At 48.2% G+C, this 10,654-nt stretch overlaps 1 protein-coding gene across 1 annotated transcript; it reads left to right on the forward strand.

Moving 5' to 3' along the window:
* Positions 1-2,256: 2,256 nt before the first annotated feature.
* Positions 2,257-10,327, forward strand: LOC114486051 (ankyrin repeat domain-containing protein 35-like). Its single transcript, XM_055083951.1, has 5 exons — positions 2,257-2,977; positions 3,431-3,551; positions 8,980-9,110; positions 9,883-9,971; positions 10,179-10,327. The coding sequence occupies exons 2-5, from the start codon at positions 3,513-3,515 to the stop codon at positions 10,238-10,240; spliced, it is 321 nt and encodes a 106-aa protein (XP_054939926.1). The 5' UTR covers positions 2,257-2,977; positions 3,431-3,512; the 3' UTR covers positions 10,241-10,327.
* The last annotated feature ends 327 nt before the right edge of the window (positions 10,328-10,654 follow it).

A 10,654-nucleotide genomic window follows, 5' to 3' on the forward strand; every position in this document is an offset into this window, starting at 1 on the left:
CTTCTCCCCACTCCAGGGGAGAGAGCTGACGTTGGCTTGAACGAAGTAAAGTCAACATCTGCTGCTTTCCTGTGGAGTCTGGTGATTCAGAGGGCCGGATGGGGAGAGTCAACAGGAAAAAAGGAGGGAGGAGGAAAAGCCACAAGAGACATTCTGTACAATTCCAAGGAACAGAGAAGCCTTTAGACAGGCAACTGCCATCCCCCTGAAACCTGAGACTTTCGTGGTGCACTCGCCCGCCCTCAGGTGCTGGTGAAACGGAGCTGCCCCAGGCCTGCTGGGCAAGGGTTTCCCAACTCTCCAGCCTTCCCTGGGAGCAAAGCCAGAGCTGGGTGCCCGATTCTCTGGAGCCAGGGGCCCCCACGTGGCTAGAGCTGGAATAACAGAGAAGACTGGACACCCTAGGCAGTCTTCTCTTCTCTCAGGCCTCACACACTCATGAGCCTCCTTGGAGCCTCCTTATAGAAACTAGAGAGAAGGGAGAGGATTGCTTGATGGTGGGAAACCCTTTCACCTTACTAGATTTGGGAAGCAGCAGCCCCATGGGGTCTGAATTAAGGAAGAAGCCGAAGTAGGTGGCAAGAGGTCTCTGGGAAGCAAGCCCTTACTTACTTGGAACTGTTTATGTAGCACAAATAGCTCCTAGGAAATGTTTCTGGGGCATCTCCAGTCATACCTGGTAGGGCTTCTCTGGTAGAATCAGTTGGACAGCCCTTGCTTGATGTTTACTGGATATTCTCAAGTTAGTTTCTATCTCTGGACCACCCCACCACCTGACTCCCATTTTTTGGTCATGGCCAGTAAAGAGAATTGGATTCTCATTGACAACTGGGTAACATACAGTTCTCTGTAATCAAGACTTTGGACACCAAAGTTAGTTACTGGTCTCCAGAGGGCAGCTCTGACAGCCATTTGAAGAATCAGCACCCATTTAAAGCTGAGAAGAGAGGGGACCCGATTGGGCAGTTGACTAGCCGCCACCGACTCTGTCCTCCAGGGCTGTTCTTGAGATCTGGTCACAGTGTTTATTTTGGCATGCCTCTGGCCTTTTGCAGACAGCATTGTCTCTGTTTCCTAGCAGGGAAGACAGTATATCAGATGGTCAGAACAAATAAAATTCAGTGTCAAATGACTTCTGGCTCTATTTGAGTTCCCTGGGATATAGACTGCTCACAAACAGTGAGAGGTGGAGTCTCGGTTTACCTTGAGACTCAATTTTACAATTGAGTCCCTGGAAGGCAAGGTTATGAAGTATTTGAAATATTTTCTGTGACTCTCCCACTGGAGATGTACTCTAGCCTCCTGCAATTCTCACCTACTTAAGTGAGCGTAGAGTGTAAAATGTGTAGGTTTGGTAAACACATAGGCCTACACTGAAATCCCAGGTCTGCCATTTATGAGCTAAGTGGCTTTGGGCAAGTCATAACTACCCTGAGGCTCAGATAAAAGGCTGTGTAGAGCAGTGGTTAAGAATGAAGACAGACTTGGGTTTAAATCTAAGCTCTACCACTTAAATCCTGCTTGACCTTGAACAGATTTAACTTCTCAATGTCTTGACTTTCTTGACTTTAAACTTATTAGGGTTGTGAGGACTGAATGAGATGATTCAAGTAAAGTAAACATATAGTAAGTACTTAATAAATGGTAACTATTGTTATAGTTACCTGGCCTATTAGGCTGGGACAACCATTCTGTGCCAAGCTGGTGAGTTATTTTGTGGCAGGAGGATCCATGGTGGCCCTTAGTACAATTCATATAGGCTATAGTTTGATCAACATTTATGCAGCACACTTGTTTCTGGGGCAAGGACTGCGGCCATGGTTATGTTGACAGATTTCCCCTCTTTTTCCCCAGTCAGCCTGCAAAGGAAGATGGATATCCTTGAGGACTGGTTCATCTAATTCTCTCTCCACATGATTAAAACAGTACTTTTAATATTTTTCTCCACCTAGAGATCCCTCTCTTCTCTATTCCTCAGCGCCAGAATGGGACTTTCTCTAACCCCAACCTATTCTTCAAAAAGCCTGTTAACCTCTTTCTTCCTTTGAAGCAGAGCCAGTTTGAGAAGCCACTGTAGAAACACCAGGCTCTCCTCAGACACACAGGTGTTGCTTTCTTCTCATCGTTGCTCCTTTGTTCCTTTATTCATTCTTTTGTTCATTCACTCATCAGACATTAAGCACCTAATATGTGCTAGGCAATTTGAATAATATAAAATGCAACTCCTACCATCAAAGAGCCCAGTCTAGTAGGGGAAACAAACATGTAAACATATAATGGAAAATACAGAGAGCTGGCTGCTAGACGACATATCAGTATTAGAAATGTGTTGCACACAAGAGGCACACTTTTTTAGGTGAGGTTGGAGGGATTTTAAAAGTTTACAGAAAAAAAAAAGTCTTGAGGGGCCACCAAGTGTGAGAGGAGGCATTCCAGGGAGGATTAATCACCAGTCGGGAAGGGAATTGTAGTCGATTAGAGCAGCCTGAGCATTAGACTGTTTATGAAAGTAGTGAGAGATGAGACTTGAACAGGCAGAGTGCAGCTCCTGATGAGCCTAGTAAACCACGTTAAGAACTCTGAACTTTCCTGTAGGCTTTCATATGCATTTGAGTGTGCTCTCTCTGGCTGAAGGGAGGAGAAAAGAGAGACGGGTAGACTGACTGTTCAAGCACGAATTGCTGAGAATCTGAATTTAAAGGGCAGTGGAAATAGTGAAGGCAGTTTTGGGAGTATTTTTGTGGAAGGGAATGCTTAGAATAAAAAAAAATCGCTCCTCTCCCTGTGCCCTTTTCTAACGTAGAGGTGCGTTGGGATATTAGGCCTGGTCCCCTTTCTTCACGTTGCGGTGGGTCGTGCATCATCCACGCTCAGTCCTTCGCTCGGCACTACAATCTCCTCCCGTTTCCAGACTGCTCTCTTCAAATCCTTCTTTGTGCCTGGGTTTTTGGCCGTGGAATGGGGGGAGGAAGCAGAGGTAACTAAGTTGGCAAACGTCTCTGGATATAATCAAATCGTCGTCACCAGTTGTTAAATGCGACAGTTGCTAAGAGGCCTGCACACCCGGAGACTCCCGCGGCTGCGCTCCGGGGGGCGGGGCTGAGACGGGGCTTGGGGTGGAGCCGCAGCCTGGAACGGCGGGGAGGGGCGGGGCGGGGTAGGGGGAGGAGTTTTAGCCGGAGCCCGGGTCTGGGGACTTGGGGTCCCTTTTGCGATAGAGCAGGTCGGAGCTGGGGGCGGGTTCGGTTTGGAAGGGTGAGGTTTGAGACCAAGCCCAGGCGGAGACTGCAGGAGTTTTGCCTCCGCAACGGCGGAGTGCGGCTGGGCCAGGGGCGGAGTTTTAAGCCCAGCCCTCGGATTCTTGCCTCTGATTGAATGGGGTGGGTCCTGGGGCGGGTCCCGGTTTGCTTTTGACAGCTCTCTTACACAGCGGCAGAAGAGTCCGGTGGGTTCAGGAACCTGTGACCCTGCTCTCCGCGCGTCCCCGTCCCCCCGTGGCCCCGGCCCCGGCCATGAAGCGCATCTTCTCCTGCTCCAGCTCACAGGTGGCGGTATGTGCTACAATGTCTGGGAGGATGGGCATGAGGCTGGGGTCCAAGCCCTGTGGTGACAAAAGTCCTGAGTCCCATCTCCACGCACCGTCGCCTTTTCTCTTTATCAGTCTTTCTAGCTCTTCCGCTCCCGCAGTGCAGCCCTCCCGCCCTGCCTTCCTCGAGACCCTGTCCCCCACAAGGTCCTTTCCCTTGGCCCTTTATTGTCCTCCAAGCATCTACACACCCAACTTCTGATATGTTTCCGGCAGCCCCTGCCCCCTCGCAAAGGCTATGTTCTCTACTTCTCTGTTTCCCAGTACTGAACTACCTTCAAGCATCTGTCCTATCCCCAGCCCCTGCTCAGCCCCAAGCCCCTTTCTATCTCCCAAGTACTGCCCCACACCCCATTTACCAGCCCTGCCTTGTCCTCACAAGCCTGCCCCCCTATATGGCTTAATCCTTGCTCTCAGTCCAGCAAGTACTTCCATCCCCGTGCCTTCCCCTAGCCCTTCCTCATAGAGTCTTCTCTGTCCTTGCCCCCATTTCACCCCATGCTACTTCTACTTCCATTCTCTCATCACCACCACTGGCTCTCAGACACCACTCCAAACCTCTTTCCAGTCGGTGCTCTGACAGCAGCAGCCTTCTCCTGTTCTCCCCTTCAAGCTCTGCTCCTCTCTGTCCAGTGGCTGTTCAACTCCCCGACCTCCTTCTGCCTGCTCTCTGCGGGTTAATCTTGCACTCCGGCCTGGCCAGCCTGACAGGCACTGCCAGAGGAGGACAGTGGCCTGGCTGCTCCCCAAGGAATGGGTAAATTGCCTGCAGAATCCACTCTGGCCAGTTCACTGCAGTGCCTGGTCATCACACTGGTTCTTGGACCAGTCAAGGCCTTCTGCCTGCTTCTCCCCAGAATCTTCCTTCATTCTAGACCCTCACCCAGTTGTTTAGGGCCTATACTCTCTGCTTCCTTTGACTGAGCTGGGGAACGGTAATGGTGAGAGGCAAAGAGGATAAAATGGATTCACTCTGAGGGTTCCCAGTAGAAGTCACTGTCCTCCCCATGTTCTCCCAGAACAAAACACAGGGAGGAAGACTACAGAAGGGAGTGGCTAGGGGAGGGTATAGCTTCTCCTTCTCTGAAGATGTCTTACAGAGAGACCCCCCCCTATCTAGGGATGAAATTTTGTGTGGAGACTGGGATGACGGTTCATTTTGAAGTGAAGTAGCCAACTACCTGTAGTAATATTGCTTAGCCTAACTTGACTTTGTGAGGTCATTCATTGAGCAAACGTGAGAAATGCTCAGCTCACTCTGCATGGGCAGGCCACAGAAGCCTGGAAGTGACCTACGAGGCAAGAGTAGGAACTCTGTTGAGGCCTGTTCTCATCCCACTTAATGTTTGCTTCCCCACTTAGTTTCTACACATTAATCAACCAATCAAAAGGCAGTTACTGAATGACTACTAAAGGTACCAGAATCTGAGGCTACCCAGAATGTCTTAACTCAGGATGATTTTCTTATTCACATGGACTCTTCCTTAGTTACTGAAAGTCCTCTACATTGCCCTGCCCTTTCAGGTTTGTGGAGTCTGCCTGCTCCTTAGGAATCCGGAAACTATCTCATTCATCCTGATTCTCCAACTGTTGGTCAATGCCTACCTTCCAGGATGCTGGGATGAACAATGGGCTGAATGTTGGAATTTTAAAGCATTCCTCTGTCCTTCTTCATCCCAGCTCTACAGAGGTTTGGCCATGAAGAATTTCTACCCATTCTAAACTCTTCTTAGTACAAGATTATAGGTGGTAAATTAGGTGGATTTAGAACTACTTAGCTGGAAAGAAAACTGTTTCCTCAGTCAGGGTATGGACCCAATGAGATTGAAAACAGACCAGTTTAAGCTGTAAATTGTTTCCTCTTGAAACTTCCCCACACTTCTCATGATAAATTCCTCCACTCCCTGGGTGGCTAACCGCTCTGAACCAGTTTGTCAGAGAAATAGTGTGACAGCCTTCCTGACCACTCCCAAAGCCTGGCTTCCCAGTCGTGGCAGAAGATTGCCCCTTTCCTTCCCTGCTCCCACCCCTGGATCCAAATTGCACCCTCAGATTGAGATAAGGACTGAAGGATCTGTGATCATTTAAAAATTAATCTAAGTCATCCAGAATACGTATAGGAAGTTTAAGAAACAAACAAACAAAAGCCAGCTCCTATAATCTCATTTTGATCTAGTCAAGTAGATGATACCTTTGAGGGTGTCTTACATAGGCAGCTTACTCTGCCTATGTAGGAAGTAAGTCAGAAAATAGCTTTAAACAGTAGGCACTGGATCAGCTTAGAGGAATGTCAATTGCATTTTAAAAATTGAGAGACAGCTCCTGGTTCCTCCAGGGCAGCATTTCCATTTCCATTCACCTGTCCTACAGAGATAACCACTCTCTCTGCTGTTTCTCTCTCTACTGTTGGTGTGTTCCATCTTGATAGGATGGTCATAGACACACGGCCAGAGATAAGGAGAGGCTGCAATTACTTCTACAAAGCCACACCCCCCCACCCCGCCAATGCTACGGGAGCTACAAAGCTTATCCTTGTTTTGAGTCTGCTGATTAATTTGGTGATTTCTCCCTTGAGGCTGTGATGGTTATCCTCTTTCCCAAGGTGCTGGGGTGAACAATAGACTGGATCTTGGAATTCGGAAGCATCCCTCTGTTCTTTTTTTTTTCTTGTACGTGCCATGTGGCCATGCGGGATCTTAGTTCCCCTACCAGGGATCGAACCCGTGCCCCCTGCAGTGGGAGTGCAAAGTCCTAACCACTGGACTGCCAGGGAAGTTCCCCTCTGTTCTTCTTCACCCTAGCTCTGTGGAGGTTTGGCTGTGAAGAATTTCTACCTATTCTAATTTCTTCTTGGTATAACAAGATTATAGGAAGTAAATTGGGTGGATTTAGAACTATCTAGCTGGAAAGAGAATTATCTACCTTGCTAAGAAGCACCTTTACCATCTATACAGCTTGACTGGCATACATTACCCGATATGATCAAGATCCCTTCCTCCCACTCCCCTGGATGGAGAATTCTGAGCCCAGGAACACCCAAAATGTGCCAAGCAAGGCTAGGAAGGATGGGGATTAGGACTAACATTTACTGTGTACCTACTACATGACAGACAGTGCTAGGTGCTTTATATAGTGTTATTTTATTAGCAAACTGAGGTTCCAAGAAGTTGTTACATGCCTCAATTCACAAGGATAGAAAGTGTTAGAATCAGGATTTTAAACAGAGAACTTCCGATTGAGGTCAGCTGATGGTGGTGTCCTGTGTGGAGGTGTAGTTCTAGCTGTCTGCTTTTCCTGAGGGTGATCTGGCCCCCCAGGGGGCATTGGATAACGTGTTATTACATCTCAGTCTGTTGGTATGTGGAGCAGTCATTTTGCTTATTATGTCCTTTGAGAATTAACCTGTTTGGAGACTCTTCTTCTTGTACAGAGTAGTGTCTGAAGGTGGGTGGCTTTACCCTGGAGGCGGTCTTAGACTGTTTATTTGAAAATAAGTTAACCTTCCATAGCTCCGTAGTACATGGCCTGGTGGTGAGAAATAGAATAGGGCATCTGATGGCCTGGGTTCTAATCTCAATTTAACCACTATTTTGTGGTATGACCCTGGACAGTTATCTAACCTCAGTGTGCTTCAGTTTCTTCTCTGTCAACTAGATAAAATAATATCAGCCCTAACTACTTTCCAGGGATGTTGAGAGGGTAATTGAAATAGCACTTAAAAGGGCTACGAGGAATTACCTCATGAGTATTACCTCAGAATCCATCTACCTTAGAAAATTTTATGGTTTAGTCATTTAAAGTCTTTCCTGTTCTTGATTAATAATTTGCCCGGGCTATGTATCTGAAAATGAGTTGGCTTCCATATACCCCTTTTTTCCCCACCTTCTCCTATAGCCTCTTCTTGTTGCAATTACACCTCATAAAATGCAATGTGCCGCCACCAGTCCCCCACTGCTTCCTGTTTTTTTATAAGGATGCCATACACTTGTATAGCTTTTTACAGAGAGATTTTTTTTTTTTTTTTTTTTTGCAATACGCGGGCCTCTCACTGTTGTGGCCTTTCCAGTTGCGGAGCACAGGCTCCGGACGCGCAGGCTCAGCGGCCATGGCTCACGGGCCCAGCCGCTCCGCGGCATGTGGGATCTTCCCGGACCGGGGCACGAACCCGTGTTCCCTGCATCGGTAGGCGGACTCTCAACTACTGCGCCACCAGGGAAGCCCTACAGAGAGATTTTATATAAGTTAGCTCATTTAATACAGCATGATGAGGTAGTTATTATTTTCCACATTTTATAGATGAGGAGACAGATTAGAGGTGTTCAATGGCTTACTCTAGGTCACATAGCTGAAGTCTGTGAATTACTGAAGTAGCTGAACCAGGCCGTGAATTTAGGCCTGCTGACAAATATTCACCTCGGGCCCTTTTCACCATTCCACAGATTTTTGCATCCTTTCTTCCTTTCCTTTCCTTTCCTCTCTGGACCAAACCAGGCTTTTCTGTGCTTTCAGCTCTGGGTGTTTTTACACAGCTCTTTCATGTCCTGTGATACTTCAATTATTGTAATTACCCCACCACCTGAAAAAGTCAAGCTGGCATGGTAGAACAATGCGTGCCCAGGTATGGCTGTTGTCTGGGACAGCTGCTCCCTGCCAGGAAAATGAGGAGGGAGGGAAGGGTGGAGGAGGGGAGCTGCCTCCTCAAGCCTAGCTAGGGACCTGTCTTTGCCTTTTGGTTGTTGTTGCCATGGAAGGGGAAAAAGGACTAGCCAGAGGGCTTAGGTATGAGAAGGGAAAACGAAAACTCTGTGCTTCTCCTCCTAGTTTTGGGCCCCAAAGCCAATGGGTAGAGATGCTATGGATAGGTATTTGGACTCCTAGCTATGACCCAAAGCTAGGTGGCTTGATTTCTCAAATATCTGAGAACAAAGAAACAGAGGAGCACGGGGCATTGAGAGGCAAGGTGAACCCAGTCCAGAGTGGTCAGTTTGGTTCAGTTTGCTCCAGCAAGACCTAAAGAGCAAAAGGGAAAGAAGTCATGGCTACGATTGCTGGGAGGTTGTGCACCTAACAACAATAATCATAATGTTGATAAAAAGACATTTGAAATACTATGCATTCAGTCCTCAAAAATGATTTTTAATTCAGTAGTCCAAGCACCTTCTGGTCCAGGGCTGGCAATAACGGGCAGTATTCCCCAGTGGCATATGAGTTGGTGACTATTTAACTGGCCCACCTAGAAGGACTAAATGATCTAGACTGAGTGACTTGTGGAACATTGAAAGGATCTCAGGGATGTCCCTTTTCCCTTGCTTGGCATCCTAACCATGTTCTTCTTTTCTTTTTCCACTCTACCCCCGTCTCTTATATTCACACAATCTGTGGCTCTGGACCAGGTGGAGAGATGGAACCGCCGTGATCAGAAGCTTCTGGAGGCAGTGCGGCGGGGGGACGTGGGATGCGTGGCTGTCCTCGCCTCCAGGAAATCTGCCCGACCCACCAAGCTAGACTCGAACGGCCAGTCCCCGTAAGTAAGCCTTCTTGATCCCCACCCTTGGTATGTGGTTCTCTTTAAAAACCCCAAACCCCAATATGATGTAAGACCAGGAAATGCCTACAACGTCAGAGCCCTTTTTTGTCTTAATTAGCAAGTATATCAATAAATCTTTGCTACATATCAAGTGCTGCACAAAGTGGGGGAAGAAGATATTGTCCCTGAGGTCCACACACCTCACGACCCACATCAACAAAATTGACCAAAAAAGGACATAAAACCCATGAAACAAACGGAAAACTGAAACATACACTAAATAGAGTTTTTCTTCATTGTACAGATAGGAGGTTGTGTATGCTTGAGAAATTAGGAGTGCAGTGGTGGCCATGAGAGTCATGTGGCTGGAAGGAGTGATTAGGACAAGAGGGATATTAGCCCTTGTCTCTTCCCAAGTCAGGCTGCAAATGTCCAGCCCTCTGCTCTGGCCCACCCTGTGACACTTCCAGTCTGCCAAGTGTCCTGTGCTGAGTTACAGGTAATTATGTGTTCCCTGGACACCCCTGCAGTACTCTGAGATTGCTTGAGACCTGTAGCTCTTATTTCTACCTTTGCTCCCAGCCTCCTCTGAAGTTTTAATGGTAGGCCATTTATATAGGCTTCTCTTTCTCAGAAAGTCAGGCTACGGGAGATTCTCTCTCTGCTTTTGGGATTGGCTCCGGGGTGACGGAGCTTAGTAGGCGGTGCTCATTAATGTTCTCCCATTCCTCATCCCCTGGTCCCTTCATCCTTGTGTTGATCCTGGCAGGTTTCATCTGGCAGCCTCCGAAGGCCTGACAGAATGTCTGACTATACTACTTGCAAATGGGGCTGACATCAACAGCAAGAATGAGAATGGTGAGTTAGACTAAAGCACTGGGGCATGCTGCTTGCTTTTCCCTTTACAGCAGCAGTCGGGGGGTGGGGGGCCAGTGCTGGGCCCTGCTGGAGGTTCCAACTGTAGCCCTCCTGCTTCTCTCCTCATAAGTTCTGGCCAGTGTCCTTCCAGGGGTTCGCTCCCTGCAAGCTGGGCCTACCTCACCCCCATTCCCACCTCCACCGCAGGTACCAGGCACTTGAGGAACAGGAATTTCTGGCCCCTTGTGGCTGAGAGCCTCTCTCTCTAATCTCCCTCTGATTAACCGTGCGTCTCTTGCCTTCCCTCCCTGTGAGTCATCGGTATGCATGGGGCCACCCACCCTCCCTCTCCCCTTCTTGCGCTTTCCAGGGAGCACCGCCCTGCACTTGGCCACCATTTCCTGCCAGCCACAATGTGTCAAGGTCCTGCTGCAGGTAAGAGCAACCCCTGATACTACTCCTGTGAAAGGAAGAAGAGGACCCAGAGACTCCTTACTCTGTCTTGTACTCACCAGCAATATTTGGTCAAATGTACCCCTCTCATCCCCAATAAGAGAGCTAGTAATCACTTATTCATTAGTTCGCCAACATTTATTTAACACCTGGTATGTGCAGGCACCCTGCTTAATGCTGCCCTCGAGGGCATGTCATAAAGCAGTGTTGCCAGGGACTGACTGCCGGTC

Source organism: Physeter macrocephalus, chromosome 4, assembly GCF_002837175.3.
Source record: "Physeter macrocephalus isolate SW-GA chromosome 4, ASM283717v5, whole genome shotgun sequence".
NCBI lineage: Eukaryota > Metazoa > Chordata > Mammalia > Artiodactyla > Physeteridae > Physeter > Physeter macrocephalus.

What these genes read in the sequence shown, in the direction of transcription:
- LOC114486051 (XM_055083951.1), top strand. Translation starts at nt 3,513, where the DNA reads ATGAAGCGCATCTTCTCCTGCTCCAGCTCACAGGTGGCG. An exon ending in GCTCCAGCTCACAGGTGGCG is followed by an intron (nt 3,552 to 8,979) that starts GTATGTGCTACA and finishes GCTCTGGACCAG; the next exon opens with GTGGAGAGATGGAACCGCCG. An exon ending in GACTCGAACGGCCAGTCCCC is followed by an intron (nt 9,111 to 9,882) that starts GTAAGTAAGCCT and finishes TGATCCTGGCAG; the next exon opens with GTTTCATCTGGCAGCCTCCG.